This window comes from Anabrus simplex, chromosome 1 (genome assembly GCF_040414725.1).
Source record: "Anabrus simplex isolate iqAnaSimp1 chromosome 1, ASM4041472v1, whole genome shotgun sequence".
Lineage (NCBI taxonomy): Eukaryota > Metazoa > Arthropoda > Insecta > Orthoptera > Tettigoniidae > Anabrus > Anabrus simplex.
Window position 1 is genome coordinate 284,631,993 of NC_090265.1, and position 19,173 is coordinate 284,651,165.

General features: G+C 38.8%; 1 protein-coding gene across 1 annotated transcript; it reads right to left on the bottom strand.

Annotated features, from left to right (window-relative positions):
* Positions 1–10,152: 10,152 nt before the first annotated feature.
* On the bottom strand, positions 10,153–13,119 carry LOC137498541 (uncharacterized). The gene is made up of 2 exons (XM_068226192.1): positions 13,024–13,119; positions 10,153–12,686 (listed from the first exon to the last, which is right to left on the bottom strand). Exon 2 carries the CDS (start codon positions 12,681–12,683, stop codon positions 10,893–10,895), a length of 1,791 nt encoding a protein of 596 aa, XP_068082293.1. The 5' UTR covers positions 12,684–12,686; positions 13,024–13,119; the 3' UTR covers positions 10,153–10,892.
* Positions 13,120–19,173: the final 6,054 nt, after the last annotated feature.

Sequence of the window (19,173 nt, forward strand, 5' to 3'; positions counted from 1 at the left end):
TGTCAACTACCAACCCAACAAAACCAGTTCACAAACTTGACTTCAAACACTTAGCTAACACGACTTTCACACAAGTCTCATCAAAACAACTCCACTATACCATCAAGACTGCCTCTGTATACAGGGTATACTAAAACTCGACGGCAAAAATTTAAGAATGGATTCACATAAGAGAAGAAAAAAGTTATGACAACATGGGCCCGGAAACATGTACTTACGGATTTATTCAAACTTTGTGACACAAATTAATGTTAGTGATAATTTACATGTCCTGTTTGCTGCTAAAAAAAAATTCGAGACCCCGGTTACAATTATTACATAAGTAATCATGTTGCAAATGAACCTGATATGAGTCTTAAAATACCTTAGCTCTCACACATCCTGAGACTACTACGAGAATACCTATTGTATCCGGTCATCTGCAGCATTTATAAGCCTTGTCTCGTGCAGATTATCCTGCAAGAGTAACGTTCTGCCCGTGGCTCCTACAACAATGCGGCATGACGCCTAACTTCGCAGCTTCTGTGTTGTTCACAGATGAAGCGACATTCGCAAGAGACGGAATACAGAATTTCCATAATCAACACGTGTGGAGTGATACAAATCCTCATGCAATCATCCAATCTGCTTATCAACAGAGGTTCGCCATTAACATCTTGGCAGGCATTGTTGGTGATTCCTTGTTGGGACCATACGTTCTTCTGAATAGGCTTACTGGACAGAACTACAGTACATGAGTTTCATGCGTACTTTATTGCCTGATTACTTGCAAGACATGCCACTTGCACCCCGTCAACAAATGTTTTTCATGCATGATGGTGCTCCAGCACATTTCAGTCTACCTGCCCACAGGTACGTGAATACCCATTTTCCTGAGTGCTGGATAGGTAGAGGACTGATTGCTTGTCTACCACGCTCTCCTGACTTGAACCTCCTAGACTTTTAACCGGTGGAGACACGTTAAATCTCTCGTGTATGCGACTCCTGTTCCTGATGAAGCAACTTTACATGAGCACATTGTGACAATCTGTCGGGTAATACGCACTACACCAGGCATTTTTGATCGCGTGTGTAACTCCATGCGACGAAGAGTGGAGGCTTGTATTCAAGCTGAAGGTCGTCACTTAGAAAATTTCCTCTGATACATGCTCAAAGTGTTTCAGCTGCCGTTACAGATGTACGGTGTAAATGTACAAAAGTTTGAATAAATCTGTAAGTATACATTTCCGGACCCATGTTGTCATAAACTTTTTTCTTCTCTCTACGTGAGAATCCATTCCTAAATTATTGCCGTCAAGTTTTGGTACAATCTGTATATGTTTCCCGGCCAGGCTTCTAGAAGAATATGACACAACATATTTTCTCGTAAATTCGAGAGTTTCCAATAGCCTAGTTACAATGTAAAGAATTCTCTATATAAATCTAGTCGTGCATTGCATTGTTCTGGACTTATTACAGTGTGTTGCACAATGTTACATTGGATTATACATCATGTATACAGTTAATAATAAATTATATACTATCAATCACATGTTCCTACATTAAATAAACTCTTATTAATATATATACAGCAGATGTTCCATGACATAAGCTCACAAATAATATGATTGTGATTATACCAATTATGGTTCGTACACAACTGCGTAAATAATAATATTAAATGGATGCAAACACTTCATAGCCGTACCTCACAAGTAATAATAATAATAATAATAATAATATTTGCATTACTTACCCATGGTTTAAAGAATATTGTTTCCAAGTTATATTAGTCTATTACACTTGCGTCAATTTATACTTTTGAATCACTGATGAAGCAAAGATGATCATTGTTATTGAAACTGTTTCCTTCTCCCTTATGAAACTTAAGTGCTACTTCTGTGTGATCAACCTTCTTAACCAATACCAGTACATGTTTACTTAAAAATAGGGCTCAGGGTGTTACCTGTGTTTTCAGTTTACAGATACATACAGTCTGTGTCTCTGGAGAATAAACGTTGCTCAAAAACGTGTACTCAGGTGAACACAACATATTCACTGAACGCATGAATGCAAATGACCTACCGTATATATTTTCAATTTGAATAGAGGCTTACATACACTGAAACACAAGCTGACAGCATAACTGTGAGGTACCACAACAAGTTCTCAGTTTCCCAACTGGCTTATGATTCGTGATCATAATAAGGAATATTTCTAGCATAAAAATACACATTTTCTCAAGCATTCCAGATTTTTCTCAACCTTCTACAAGAAAATTGTTTCCAGTCCAAACAGTTGGCCTACAAGATGAGATGTTAGTAAGACTCTACAATGAGTATCGAACACATGAACAGCAGTGAGGTGGCACGATGCTACAAAATGTTGGGTGTGAGAGTATTTGTAATGTAGAGACAGCAAAGACTGCTGCCCCATGAGTGATGATGGAGTAGTTATTATTGTACTTCTCTATAGGTCAACAACTGACATCTCAAAGGATGATCTGGGATTGAGTGAGATAGGAAGAGGGGGGGGAAGTGGAGTTGTCAGTTTTCTTTTTCAGTGCTTTGTTCGTATGTTTCAAGTTTGCTGCCCACTTCATATTTATTTATGGTTTGATGTGTTGAGTTGTGAGTCCCTTAGTACCCAAATCACTTATATCCAGCCTGCAGTGAAGAAGTGCAAAATGTTCTTTCTTTTGCAAAATGTTGCAACATATGGACAATGCCTTTTGAGAGCAGCTTGTCAGAATTCCTAAATGTTCAAAATAACCAAAGGCAAGCATCAGAAGGTTTTGTTGTGAACATCATAAAGTTAATATGCCTGAGTATCGTGAGGCAAGTTCTGGGCTTCTGGAGCTACAGCTGAGCACATATACTGCTCCAGTGGTGAAACATTTCAAGCCCTTACTAACTACAGTAGGTACTTCATTTCTATACTAGGGAAGCTTGGAGCAAAGTGAAATGGTTAAGTGTTTACGTCTTGTGAAAAGCAATTTAATCAAGTAAAGATGATGATTTTCATGCCTAATGATAACTCATGGGTTCACCTTTGTTATAACTGTCAACAATGTTCATCATACTTTATCATTGGATATTGGAGGACATTTTGTACCACTGTACTTTTTTTTTTTTTTTTTACTTTATCCCAACCTCATGGTAAAGTGAAAAATATGCTGGGGCAAAATGGAACGAAACTTAACATACAGATCAAAATGAACCATTATGAACAGATCTGTAAAAATTTATTTCTGAAATTTACAACAGCAGTAAGTGTAAGAGTTGCTGCTGTTCTGTCCATCCTTATAACATGTCCAAACCATTGTAGCCGGCATCTTCCTAAAAGACGAAAAACTGTATGATATATTTTCAACTTATGGCGTATTGCCATTCTCTTGTCACAGAGCACTCCCGTTACCTCCCTCCATCACATCCATCCAGCATTTATCCTTGCTCACACTTTAGTGTTAATGTTGGTGTTACTACATAAATGAGATCCTAAGTAATGGAAAGTATTGGTCTTCAGTAGGTTTTCACCTTTGACTTTAATATTACCTTTTTATTATTATTATTATTATTATTATTATTATTATTATTATTATTATTATTATTAATCACAAACAGTCATATCAGCACACTATTTTAATCCATAACTGGTTTTTGGTCTCTCATGTCCATCATCAGTGTTAAAATTACTTACAACATTTAAGTCCACATGAGTGTGTCGTTAAAATGGAACCCTTACCACCATGCGGGGAATACCATGGGTTGCTTTTACTTGCGCATAGTACCATGATGTTGGGTACACAATAGGTTTGTGATTAGTAGCGACAGTGTGTGAATCAGGGTGAGTTTTACAGTACCTATGATTAATACCACTCTATGAGCGACACCATGGGTCTGCCTTGCCTATGATTAGTATCCACTATGTGAGGAACACGACAGGATAGTACGAGTCCCTGGGATTAGTACACCTATGTGAGGAACACCATAGGTTTGCGTTGCCTGTAAATGGTGCCGCAATGTGAGAAATACCATAAGTCTGTGTTACATGTGCGCACTACATTACCTGTGAGTAGTACCATGATGTGGGATACCGCGAGTCTACGCTAATTTTTATTAGTGCTGCAACATGACAAATACCATGTTCTACTTTCCTTGCGATAAGTACCATTATGAGGAGCCAATGACCTGGATTTTGGACCCCTTTAGACTACAAGCATCATCGATTCAGGATTGTGTTTTAGAAGCCTTCCCTTGGTCAGTAATAATATTGTTTATCGCTAGTTTCTGGGAATGTGGGGCATTGCGGGTCAGATCCACTGATTGTTTTAAATTTATATCCATTCATTCTTCATCATCATGTTTTGAATTCTGGTCAGTAGATGATTTTGGACTTTTAAATTGTCATTACATTTTGTACCATTAGGGGCTGATGACCTAGATGTTAGGCCCCTTTAAACAACAATCATCATCAAAATGGAGCCTTGTTGAGATCAACTGTAAGATAAGAAAGAAAAAGTGTAAGAGTGTGAAAACAATGCATATAAACCTTATAATGTTGTTAAATAAAGTGTGATATACCATAGAAGAGGCTGACGTACTCGTGTTAAGGCTGTTCATCAAGTACTGAACAGACGTTTAATTTATTTTGACGACACACATTTATGAGGACTTAAATGTAGTAAATAATTTTAACACTGATGATGTACCTTTGAGTTCAAAACCAGGTTATTCATTAAAATAGCGAATTCCATGATCTTGCAATAATTAGACGGTGGGGTATGCTGTTGAAAGCCTTCTCAAGATCAGGAAATGAAGTGTGAATGGGCTTTCTCAAATTAGTGGTACGGTAAGAAAATGTTGACACTGACAAACTGAACATGACAAATGGTGGAAAATGCTTAGATGAAGTTTATGAAATACATGATTACTCACAGATAAATCTAATTATTCTATGTCTAAGTTCAGTAAATTTTGTTAAGTCTTCCTTTGACGTAATTTTGAAAACATTGCTTTCGTCGTCCACAGCAGAGAAAAGATAGGTTTTCTACTGCTGCATAAATTTCACAACAAAATATGTTTCAGTTTCTTTCTCAGATTGTTCTTAAGCAATAAAACCTTTGTTTTGTTTTTCTCTTCTATCATCATAATTTTCCAGCTCCACTTTCCTGGGTGTGGTGTACAGGCATTCGCCATTTCTTCCTGTCAAAGTATAGTTCCTGTTCCTCTATATACTTCCAATTGACATTCCTGTTGCTGACCTCCGTTTTCTCTGTGTGTATCCATCGATTCCTTGGCCTCTCCCCTTTCACTCCAGTGTCAAAGTAATTTGCTGCTGTTCTGTCCATTCTCATAACATGTCCAAACCATTGTAGCCTGCCTCTTCCTAAAAGACCGAGCAAGTGGCTGTGTGGGTTGGGTCATGTAGCTATCAGCTTGCATTCGGGAGAGAGCGAGTTCAAACCCCACTGTCGGTAGCCCTAGGCTTGTTTTGGTTTCAAAATTAACAAACTCATCAACCCTGTTCAGCTGCTTTGCTAGGCGTAACACAGTAGAGGATTTTCTGTTGGGGTTATCTCCCTTAGCCTTTGGCAGTCTTTTACCACACCTGCAAGACGCAGCATTTTGGTGAATTTTTCATTTCCTTCATAAAGGCTTCAACCATCCTAAGGGAGAACTCCTCTGCCCTTAGTCATTGGTTCTCCCTTAGTTTGTTGTGTTTGGTACTGGCCTCCCAATCTTCAGCCAGACATTTGCAGGCAGTACAGTCTACTGTTGCATATGATAGCAGGGTGTTCATAACCTGACCTTCTGATTCAACCCTTTTGTGCATTTCCCCATCACTTTCTGAAATGTATTACTATCAGAGTCATCACAGAATTCCTATGAATCTGTGTCAATGACCATTGTTATTTTTGTTCTTGAAATTTATTTCCTCTTTGCACCAGAAATTTGTTTTTTACTATTTTTATCACTACTCATCAATGATTTCAGTTTAAAAACATTGCAAGCTCAATCAGTTCAGTTTTCTTCACATGAGTTGCATGGCCATCTAAAATTGTAAGAACTAGGTCTTCTATGGATTGCTTTGTGAAACAAAGGAAATGGTTGAACTAAACAGGAGCAAAAATCTCCTTTTGCATCAACCACAACTGATAACAAATGATGACTGATTCTTGAAGTAGAGCAAGTTTAAAAGAAAAATCCATTCTGATTCTTGGAAAAACTAAGCAAGCGGGTATGTATATGGTTACAAATAAAACTCTTGATTGTTGTATTACTCAGTTTATTTCAGGATGACCCAATAAATGCATATATACATACACACAGTTCTAATCAACCATGAATGGCCACACTTGCTAATTGCTGTCTATTTACAAGTTTCTCTTCCATATGGCATAGCAGGTGATCTGGCCCATTGCTATACCTGGGGACGACTAATCCTTACTTTCATTTTCCCACGTCCAGTCACCTCATACAGCAGTTGTGTGTAGACTGCTGGATTTGAACTCAGGGCTATGGGCTACTCAACACATGCTGACTAGAGACAGTCTAGTAATTCACACAGTTACATGCAGTGAACAACTAAACAGCAACAGCTCAACAGTATTCAACAGCAGGACAATACAGCAGCAAATATTAACTCAGGTCTATTTACCCTCACATGGTAGCACCTTCCCTTGCTGACTTACAGCGATCTGCAGTCCATAGAAATACCCAACACACAGTATTCTCGGGTAGTACAATGTCTATCATCTATGAGCTTCATCTCCGTATTGATTGCTACTACAATATAAAAGTAATATAGAAGCCTCCACCTTATCAATACAATGTTTATTTACAAGATGCAGTAAATTCAGTACCGGTTTCGACCCCTATGGGGTCATCCTCAGCAACAACAAACCAGTACATACTAAGAGTTAAATGTGGACCCATTTTACCTTGTTTTTATCATTTCATCCACTTATAAACGGCCTGTCATAGCGGGTCAAATTTTATGTGTATATATTCGTTTTTTAATAGACAATGTATGTTCCAATTATATATGTAAATATGCAATAATTCCATATATACCGTTATAAACTTTATTTGATGTTTACTAGACTCGGGCTATAATGAGATGATGCTTTATATGAAAAGCAACTTTCTAGTCAATGAGAAAAGATCCATTATACTACTGTTATATTTACTTTTTCATGATCTGTCAAATTGGGTCAGTGATATGAAGACATTAGTCCTTATGTGATGTTTTTGAAACCAATTTAATGTATAACAGCTGAGGATGACCCCATAGGGCTCGAAACCGGTACTGAATTTACTGCATCTTGTAAATAAACATTGTACTGATAAGGTGGAGGCTTCTATATTACTTTCATATTGTAGTACAGTGTCTTCCGTTCCATACGTCTCCTGCAGCCCACCTACTTTCTGGACTATCCGATACCACAACCTAGCACAGCTCGCAACGGCCTTGTATTTATACCTCGATGATGAGCCACTAGATCATTTAGGGTTCGGCTGGGGATGGAAATTTCTGGTCGTATCTTCAGGAAATTGCGTTGAGAAACTACAGTAAATGAAGGGAACAATAGAGGAAAGGCCGCGTCATGCCTTCGGGTGGGCTGGGAGGTTCCCCGAGCTTGCTTAATCATCCCCTTTCAGGTAATACTGAAGGGGCTGTGACAAGGCTGACGGTCGCTTGTGCACGAAACATCGCCCCCATTCGAGAGCTGGTTGTCTCGATCAGTTGTCTTCTCCAGCTGCTTCCCGGTAAGGCACCAATCGGTCCAGATGCACCACCTTCTTCATGCTTCTCGGGCTCCGTTGTGTGTGATAGATTGCCATTTATTCCTTTGATAACACAGTAAGGCCCTTGACACGCCGAGTGGAGTTTGGGGGACAAGCCTCTCTTCCTTATGGAATTATACAGCCATTTATTTATTTATTTATTCGTATCAGAAGCATTAATACTATAAATACATATACATATATACTCTTACTGAATTATATACATTATATACAAAGTCACACTTATCAAAAAACAAAGGTCTATACTACTTTTGCCCAGAAGTTGGCGACATCCAGTGCATTTTCTGTTGCCTGAAGTAGATCTTGTACTGTGCATGTTTTAGGGCACTTACTACACTGCAACAAATGAGACGTCGTCTGGATTGCACCACACTCACACAATGATGACTCGATGTTGAAACCCCACTTCTGCAGGTTGCTTTTACATCTTGTCACGCCTGACCGTAATCTGTTCAGTGATCTCCAGGTACTCCATTTCTCCATGTGACCAGGTGGTAATTCTTCACTTGGTGTCAACCATTCTTCGGAGCGAGTGCAGCTTGCGCGCCACATATATACTGTAATATACAGCCATACCAGGTATTCTTATAGAGAAGAGCCGACTAAGATGGTTTGGGCACATAAAGCGAATGAGCGACAAAAGAATGCCAAAAAAGGTGATGGAAATGCAAATCCAAGGAAGGAGAGGCCGTGGACGACCACGATTGAGATGGAAGGATACCATCCAACACAGCATTATAGAAAGAAACCTGGAATGGGACACAGTGTTGCAGGAGCAGTGGTGGAAAGACCGAAGAAAGTGGAGAGGAACCATATTTGCCCCTACCCGGCTACAGCTGGATAAAGGGAAATGATGATGATGATGATGATGATGATGACCAGGTATTCTTCCTGATATCTGGTAGCGTCCGGTTGTTGGTCGTATCGTGCTTTCATTCAATCGCTCTCTGTTCTCAATCTCTGCCAGACAGCGACGTGTACATCCTCTAGTTTCCTTACTAGATCGAGGCGTTATTGGTCGGTATGGGCAGGATGTTCCTCAGGTTTACCAAGCTCTAATCCACTGTGCAGTTCTATCTCAAATGTCCTTGCTGGTGTGCATTCAGTGGCCTCTGGCACTGCAAGACCATTACGCCAAGAGGAGCAGGGGAAGATGATGATCCCAGTCTCTCTGATGTTCGCTGATGATTATTCGCAGATGATTCTCGATGGTCCTATTGAATCTGTCCACGATGCCGTTCAATTGGGGGTGTAGAGCTGTGGTCCTTGTCCTCCGGATACCCAATGAACCGCACAGATTTTGGAAGACCGCTTACTCGAAGTACCGTCCTTGACCGGAATGTAGTAGTGATGGGATATTCGATCCAATTGATTCCATTCACGTTACTGAATCAATACAATGAGCCGATTCACGGCTCATTAGAGTCTTCAATCCTATTGCATCTGTGTAGTATGTACTGGTAAAACAGCAGCAATAACATTCAATGCTTGCTGCTGCCATCTGGTCTTCATTCTATGAACTGCTTTCTTATGCGTCGTGTAGTTTTCAGATTCTCGATCCTCCTGCAGCCACTTTTTTGCATCAAATTTTGATGTTACAAAGCCTTCCCCGACAGTGACAACCGTATTAAGTACAGTATATATAGTTAGGTGAAAAATATGTGTACACATAATCAATGATATGCATTCAGAGCTGTCGCACAGGTGGGAGATTCTGTATCAATTGCTTGCCGAGTCTTTTTTAAATGATTTCAAAGAACTTGGAAATTTCATTACAGTATATTCTTGGTAAGTACGTAATACAAAATAAATAAGTTAAAAATTGAAATGCAGAAAAAATGGGTACTTGTGCAAATACACGCTTATTTCAACACAAAAGTCACAACTCTATTATATAAGGTGCTCTGGGGTAACTGGGTCATGATTTTACAACATGTCCTCCAGTTACATTCATAAAATTGTAATTTGGGACAAGTAACAAGCAATTTTTGACTTCAAATTATAGCATGATTATTTAGCAATAAACAGACAAACAGATTACATACCATTTAAGGCAACTCCTTGACATTATATATTTTTTGTACACACATAATTTTTATTCCCCCTGTTGGCCCAGTTGCCCCGCGAATATGGGGTGACTGGACCACCCCAGGCTATATTCTATAAGAGCACTGCAGCAAATGTCTGGGGCAGGTGGACCTATTGTACATTCTATTGATTTTGAAAAAATATTGGTATGACGAGTAGTTTGATTTAAGTACACATTCCGGCCGTTGTATTAGGACCCTAATAAGGGCATTTGAAAAAGTGCAAAGAAAAATGTCCAAATAATAAAAAAAAGTAATATATTTATAACTGTATTTAAAAAAGGTTTCTTACAAGGAAATTAGAAATAATTCAAAGAAATTACAGTAGTATCTTACAATGAAATTACAAAAAATGAAAAGTAAAAAATAAATTACAAATTAAGTAATTAGGCCTAATTAAAATAAATTTGAGTTCAAACAACTATTCATACTTTAAGGAAAACTTAGTGGATGTTAGTTAGATCACTGAGGTCTGCTGCAAACCCAATCATATTATTAAATCGAACGGAACTACTTGTTATCGGTTGTGGAAGTTTCCGTACGATGTCAAACTCTCTAATGTAGAATTCTTCGTTGGTGTCTTTGAATTTCATTGTCTGCAAATGTCTTTTATAAAAAAGAACCATGTAGCCTCCATTCTCTTTTTGTAAAACCTTTGCTACGTATAATCTGAAGCTATTCTCTGTTTTGCCAAAAACTTTAGCGATGCAAAACTCTCCAGGTTCAAGTGTAATTCTATCTTCATCCTCATACTCCGAGAAGCTTTCGAGATAGTCTCCTTCACTGTCTTGGATAGAATAAGCATCACACTCATTTTCGTCACTAGAAGAGTCGTAATGAACTTCTTGTGATTTTGGTTTTCCTTTTCCTATCTTTCCTTTTTTCTCAGAACTTTTCTCTTTTCTTGCTTTTGCATTTTCCACTCTTCTTTTACGTTTTTCTTCTTTCTCAATCAAAGCCTTTTCTTTCTCCTCTTTTTCTTTTTCTTTCATTTCAAGGTATTTTGCAGTAGTTATTATTTCACAGTTATTAACAATTTTTTCCTTTTCTTTGGTTTGTCCGAGGTTTTGTCGTTTCTTACAAGGTCCAATAACAATTCTTCAAAAGTCTTTCTCTTTAATGTTGATGACTGCTCGAGCTCAGATGTTGATGGCTGCTCAGTTTCAGCTGTCGGGTGCTGTTCAGGCTCCAGTAGCTTCTCATGTTGAGATGTCGAAGGTTGCGCAGGATCGCTTTGCATGAGCTGCTGAAGTTCAGATGCTGATGACCACTCAGTTTCAGCTGTTGGACGCTGTTCGGGCTCTAGTGGCTGCTCATGTTGAAATGTCGAAGTTTGCGCAGGATCGCTTTGCATGAGCTGCTGAAGTTCAGATGCCGATGACCGCTCAGATTCAGTTGGCGGGCGCTGTTCGGGCTCTAGTGTCGGTAGCTGCTCACGTTGAGATGTCAGAGGCTGCTTGTGCTCCACTGTTATAGGATCCTTAGGCTCAGCTGTTGAAGGTCCTGCCTCTGTTGTTTCCTTCGTACCATCACAAATCGTGAGATGTTTCTTGTATTTCTCAAGGTCTCTGGGAGAAAATATTGACTCCGGAATTGCTTTTCGGTTGGGTCCTTGAATTTCTGGGTCAGGGTCATAGATACCAGTTGCCCTAAACCCATTAATAATAGTAGACGAAGAAACTTCCAGGGCAGTTTTACTAAGAAGACCTATAAAGTCTGCCTTAGGGATCTTCTTTCTTGGGTTCTGCCTTTGCCATTTGCAAAGTTCTTTGTCCCACTTCTGCTTTAGGCCCCTGAATACTGCCACATCTAAGGGGTGCAAAATATGTGTTGTATGCGGGGGCAGTTTCATAATGGTCACATCGTTCTTTTGTGCTAAACGTATGAGCTGTGTAGAAATGTGTGTTGAATGCCCATCATAAAGGAGGAGGACTGGTCTCTCCGTGCCTATGTTAGTTAAAAATACATCTCTGAACCAATGAAAAAATAATGTCGTCTCCATCCAACCTCTTTCACTAGCAGATACTGCTGTTTGTGTAGGTACTTGCTGGTCTATCCAGTTCTCCATGACGAATTTGCCCTTGAAAACGCAAAGCAAAGGCATTAACTTGCCATCAGCAGATACGCACAACAATGCTGTGGTATTTTCTCTTCCAGAAGCACTTGTTTTTCGTTGGCTCTTCTCATTGATAGCTCCTACAACTCGGGTTTTATAGGGGTCATGGCAAAAAGCGGTTTCGTCGCAGTTGTATATTTGCCCAGGTTTCCCATTCAGTCCAAGTTCCTTAACAACCTGTGTTAATTTATCAAAAAAGTCATATATTATCCAAGGATTTGTTTGGTCACAGCGAGAATGTTCAATGCTTTGTGGCAACTTAATTGATAGGCGATTCCTCTTTCGAAATGATCGAAACCAGTCTTCCCCAGGTCGTTGATTTTTGAATCTGGTTTCCAACTTGTTTTGGACAATGTAACATTTTACTATATCTAAAACCTCTTCACGAGTGAGACCAAAACCATTTTTCTCCATAATTCTAATCCCATTGGCAAGTTCTTCTTCATCATCAGCAGAGAGATAAGATTTCACACCCCCGCCACCTTTATTTGGACCTTGAGAGACATTTCCCTTCCCACGAGTTCCAAGAACATAATGTTTTAAAGTACTCCGCGGAATGTTGTAAAAAGCGGCTGCTCCTCGAGTTGTCTTATTTCCATTTTTCACATCACTTAGAGCTTTCTCAAGGTCCTCAGACGAGTAGGCTCCCCCAGCACCCTTCTCAGTTTTTCTCTTGTAGTTCCGCACCATATTCTGCAACAGAGCAAAAAGAAATTAGGATAACTTAAAACTGTATAAGTTTAAGTTAACTTACGTTAATTTTAGTATTTTAAGGAGCATAGGCATATTAATTGTAAATTTAAAAAATTATTAGACTTGATGAAATATCTTGTATACGTTATTGGGGTAACTGGGTCCAGTTACCCCAATGGGATGGCCCAGTTACCCCTTTTTTATAAATTTTCCGGGGCAACTGGACCATCCCTGCCAGACAAACAACAACATGCTCAGGACTGTTTATTAGCATATTTATAGATAAAACCATTCATTATGTTTATGCCTAAATGGTAATAAAGAAACAGGTACTTACCAAGAAATGGTGGACGCCCGTAAAACATTTGAAAACACGACGTTGTATAAGAAAATTTATTCTTAAAAATTATTAAACCTCCTGCAACTACAAAATGGCTCCTAATGAAGTAATGGCTGTTGTTCCAGAGAGAAACCAAGAAGATGAAGGTGTGCCAACAGTTTAATATTAAAATTCCCACAAATATGGAAATGAATAACCTCTGGCCCAGTTACCCCCTGGGCCCAGAAACCCCGGAGCACCTTATAGAGAATTAGGTGTTAAAAAATAACTATGTACACAAAAAATGGCCTACATATTAGATATAAATCAAATAAGTTGATTTACGTCGCATCGACACGGATAGGTCTTATGGCGATGATGAGATAGGAAAGACCTGAAAGAATCCACGATGAACTCTTGAACTTACCGTTCCATCGTTGGTCGGCTACAGCTGCTGCAATAGAGCAATATCGAACTCGTAAATCTTGGGGTCGTAGCGGGTGTGTTTCAGCCGCTGCCTACGCTATAATACAAGGCCTTGAAATGCACTCGTGGAAACGGGTTGCTTCCTACTTCATCATTCAGCCGCTAGGATCGCGGTCTTGCCCCCTTGTATTCGCATGGCCGTATATGTCAATAAGTAAAGTATATTCTAAATAAAAAGAACTGAATGTTTTTGCGAGTATTGACAGTACTTTATTTATAGAGCGGTGCTGCGTTGGCTTGGATATGTCATTGAAGTTTCAAAACTTCTCTTCTGAGGAGCTTCTTATCAAGTTTCAAAACTTTCTCTCTTCTACTTGACTGGCTCATCGCCTCTACACTTTCCACACTTAATTTCACTGTTGAACATGTCTTTTTCGAAAAAATAAATGTACACCTTTTAGTAACTCTCTTCGAGACAAGTACTGCGTAGCGGAATACCATCGTTCACTGCAGAAGTGCCACAGACGATGATTTTCGGTATCTGAGGGCTCCTCGATCTTGAAAACGAATAAGATACAATGTTGGACTTTGAGTAGCTGGAGAACAGATATGTTCTAAACAGCCTTTTCCGTGGTTTCCCATTTTCACACCAGGCAAATGCTGGGGCTGTACCTTAATTAAGGCCACGGCCGCTTCCTTCCCACTCCTAGCCCTTCCCTGTCCTATCGTCGCCATAAGACCTATCTGTGTCGGTGCGACGTAAAGCAACTTGCAAAAAAAAAAAAAAAAAAAAAAAAAAACGCCTTTACAGTCTGTTTTTTCTCTTGCCACACGAACCATGTCGTCATTGTATTCCGCTTGGCGTCTTAGGTAGCTGAAGAAGAAATTGATGTCATAGCTCGTTACGTTCCTCGTCAATGCATAATGAAAATGTATACTTATGAGGTATTTTGCGCAGGCCACAGTGGACTGGGTAGTCTAGATCTATGCCTGATACATTTCTCTCATGGTTTTTTTTACTTTCTCTGAATGCATTTTAAGTTTCTTAATATATGACAGGAAATCATTCATTAACCAACTGAGGAGTTCATCTTCAGTACTAAAAGATGCTTTTTTTTTTTTTTGCTAGTGACGTTACATCTCACCGACACAGATAGGTATTATGGCGACGATGGGATAGGAAAGGCCTAGGAGTTGGAAGGAAGCGGCCGTGGCCTTACTTAAGGTACAGCCCCAGCATTTGCCTGGTGTCAAAATGGGTAACCACGGAAAACCATCTTCAGGGCCGCCGACAGTGGGATTCGAACCCACTATCTCCTGGATGCAAGCTCACAGCCGCGCGCCCCTAACCGTACGACCAACTCGCCCGGTTAAAAGATGTTCGTTTGTTCTCGTTCCTGAATATGTCCCATGTGAGGTGTTGCAGACGTTATGCGCATTCAACAATTTAATAAAATGCTCCATAAAACAAATGACTTATTTTAAACAGTATTTTACGCTCTCGGGACAAAACCACCTCCATACTTTTCAAACCAGAGATTGTTTCAGGGGAAAATATAATATTTTTAGCTCTTGCTACATTAATTTTCGTGAAATTTGTTGGGCAAATTATTTTTCTCGTTGGTTTCCTAATTTAAGATTTCTGAGTTTGGAGATGCCTCTCAAATGATTGCCGGTCACAGTAGCGTAGTTTAAAAAAAGTCCAGTGACAAATTTTGGGATCGCCCGATTCTTATGACGTAACTCGGATCAAAATTTAGGAACAGAGGCCTACTTCGATCAGCTTGAAGCCGTATCTCATGCGTAATACTTCCTCTATATAATGTTTCGAACATTAAACATTCACTGGAAACTTGTGAAACGAAATTCCACTACCTTTAATTTCTCGTGAATAAACCATGACTGGAACTGCGAATGCTTAACATCAGACAAATACATAATACATTCAAAACCAACTCGGTTAATGAACACGTTTAAAGGCGCGAGCCTGGTAGACAGGGGGCAAGAAAGCTATCCTAGCGGCCCGGCATTGAACTTCAGTGTAACCACTTCCATAGCGTTTTACGGGCTCTATTTCCGGCCTTGTATTATAACGTAGGCAACGGTTTCAGCAAATACAGTAGAGACAATACGCGACACTGAGCAAGATATCGAGGGACAGCTATTGGAGCTCTCTCTCGCGAGTAGACCTAAAAACTGCTGATTCTGTCATAAGAGCACGTGTACCTTTGTGTGAAGTTTTTGGTGTTGTTTATGCGTTTTCAGTGAGTTGACATAATTAAATAGTAGCGTGTGTCATTCCTTGATATCTCCTCTCAACATGAGGGGAAAGGTATGTGTTGTGTTTGGCTGCAGTAACTATGAAGTAGAAAAGAATGCGCGGTTGTTCTTCATGTTCCTCGTGACAAGAAACTGTAAGTAATATTGTGTCTGCATATATATTCTTCCAGTGACAGAGATCTTTATAGTACTTCATAATCTTCTGACCTGCTCGACCCATACTATAACTGGCTAAAAATGTAATACGCATATTTTATTGTGTAGTGCAGCAGTTAACCTTCGATACCGATGTGTTGTAGGTGTGATGTGTGGGTTTTGAAATGTCACAGAAGTGATTTGGATGAGGTGTACAAGAAAGAAGGGACATTATGCTTATATAAGAATTATAAGATCTGTTCAGATCATTTCCAGGCCAGCGACATTAAAAATCCTCGACTATACAGCCAACGGTATGTTACATTTTTACTCTAAGTGTACGTCAATATTCCTCAATGCATCACTATCGACATTTTCATACTTTTCTTTCTTTTATACCTCTTCTCAGATTAAAGCCGGGATTTCATAGATTTTCTTTCTGTTAGTAAGCTTCATGTTAAGAGGAAAATTGTCCAGCTATTAAATGTTAATTCATTGCATCGTATGTGTAAGGAATGTGCCGATATTTTTATTGACAAGTGTCTTAATGTAATGATACAATGTTTTTAAATGAGAGAAAAAGACAAATCCAACCGTAAGAGTTCAGGCAGGAATGCTAAAGCTAAAAAAGTAATGCATAAATGAAAGATCAAGCCATTTCACATCTTGTTTATATGTCTAATTTCAGTCTTTGAATAATAACCTTTTAAATAATTCTTCATTCATTTATCCAGAATTGCTTTAGCAACTTCGAATTTAATATTTCAATAACACTTTCTTTCTAGACGTAATTTATTTATACATTTCCATTGATATTTGAATTTAGCGCGACTTTTTCAGGTCAAGTCACTAGGAGCGCCACCGTCGAATTGTCTCCCATTTTAGCAAGGCTAAATCCGTAAGTGCCGCGTATTGTCTCTACTGTATTTGGTTTCAGTCACGATCTTGACCAAACGATGGGGTTCAGAAGAAAGCCTAACTACTTGAAATGAGGAGCAAATATGTGCTTACTAAATTTGATTAAACTGTCAATGCACAAAAAAAAAATTAAAATCATCATCAAATAATTTAATTATTTAAATGCAGTCACATTGCATTGCGTGAGTGTTGCATTATTATTATTATTATTATTATTATTATTATTATTATTATTATTATTATTATTATTATTATTATTATTATTATTATAGTTGAAGATATCATGAAAATCGTGGACAGCAAACCTAGAAACGAAAATAAAAACCTAAAAATCGGGCACCATTAATCCAAACGATAACTGAGAATCCACACGATCCGTGGAAAATCTGACCTTCAACAAGTAGAATTCCAGATTTACATTTAATTAAGATTATCCACCAGTCTGATACACTATCGGATATGGCAACATCCGCCGAATGGACCCTTAATCGAAACAAATTGACAATCAGTTGCTTTGGCCGATAGGTTGCGAAATATTACTGGAGAGCATGGTGTTCACTACAAGTTAACAGCAATAGTCATAATTAAAAATAAAATTCCACTATGTATTGTCATCTCGTGACACCCTTAAGTTAGGGAATAATTCCGATGCTGAAACATGCATCACCCAAACAGCTGTTCAGAAGGAACCAACAACAACTCGATCCGAGAGGATCTTACGTTACGTCGGTCTGAAGAAACAAAACTGCGAAATGCAGGAAACACTTATTCATCGTGCATTTGGAAGAAATGCTAAACACTGAACTTAAAGAAAAAGTGGTAAATCACTTCTAAATATAGGGATGTAGGCAGAGAAAGTTCGCGCGAGATAGCGCTCGTGTAGTACTGGGTAAGCGCAAGGCGTTCGTCTTATGTTTCTCCCAGTCAGCTGCGAGTAATGTAGAGAATGTGACCGAGCTTTCTGAGCTAAAGTCGATTGTATCTTCTCTAATTTTACTCAAGACTATATTAATTAATTGTATAGGTATATCCCTTAGTATATTACGGAAGATTTTCAGCGTTTAAGCGTTAAACAGCTGCAAAATGAGCTACGGACCAGAGACGCTAAAACTAGCAGGAGGAAGGAAGAATTACTACAGCGGTAATTAGAAATTCTAACACGCTTTATTATCCAAATAATGAATAGGAGTCAGCATACCTTTTCCTATAGATTACAATTACTTGAGTACTGTACATTGATAAAAATATAAACGTACCTCCACAAGACAAATCATAAATAGATATTTAAACACGCACTTGCTTCCCTTGCTTATAGACTTCGGTTCATGTATTTTATTTAAAGGTTGATGGCTTACATGAAACTGCAGATACATCCTTTGTCCACCACCAAAGGCATGTGAATATTCTTGAGATTCCCATTGCCGGTTCCTTTGAATATTTGACCATCAGCCATAAGGTGAAGGTCACTATCACAAATTTGCATCTGATGGATTATTTCGTATTTAGAAAATCGGAAATAGATGGAGCACCTGTTTCCAACTACAAATCATTGTGTTATGCTGGATATGGACTTTTCAGTGAAAAGTTTGTTTTATTTTTAAAAGGTTAATTTCAATCGGGTGAAATTCTAAAATGCAGTGCTGTGAAATCCGAGTACACAAAACATAAGACCTATAATGTGAAGCTTATTTTAGGAGTACCTGGTGACATTATAGGAGGGGAATGTGAGCGTTTTCCTGGAGCAGGCCCCAAACCATGTTGTAAGCATATTGCTGCTGTAAGCTACGCATTAGAGCACTTCCCCCAAGACTGGTATTATTCAGTGTTCAGAAACATGCAGCCAAAATGTATAAACTTTTCAGCATCCCCCTACCAAACGGTTGAGGTCAGTTAGCGCTATGAAAGTGGACTACTTGCCTTTGGAACAAGTTTCGCTATTATCATCTCAGTTGCACCAGTTATAACTCTAATCGAGGGGTATTTCCGTTTAAAAGTAAGGGGGCTGTTTCAAGGACATTTTCTCTATCAGGTCAAATGATCAACTCTTTAAATTGGCAGTGCATGAAATTAATCCAAACATTAAATATTCTCCTAACAGTAGTTTTATGGATTCCGAAGTTAAGGCCTAGTTCTTTGTCAGATTTGTTTGTCCTCAGCTTCATAACTGTCAAGAAGAAACACAGTCTGGGTTCAAGAGAGAATATCTGTAAATTGTATCTGTTTTTTCCCAGAACAGCAAACACCAAATTACAATGTTGAACGTCTACAAACCCTGTATAAAGCAATATGGCACCAGAATTACGCATTGTTTGCTCAACAACCAAATTACCTGTAGTGTTTTTTGAGTGCTGATGTCTTTGAAAATGGAGGTCACAAATGTAACATTTACTTCTTCGGGTATATTCACGA

Excerpts from the sequence above, each read along its gene's own strand:
- LOC137498541 (XM_068226192.1), bottom strand. The coding sequence starts at position 12,683 with ATGGTGCGGAACTACAAGAGAAAAACTGAGAAGGGTGCTGGGGGAGCC.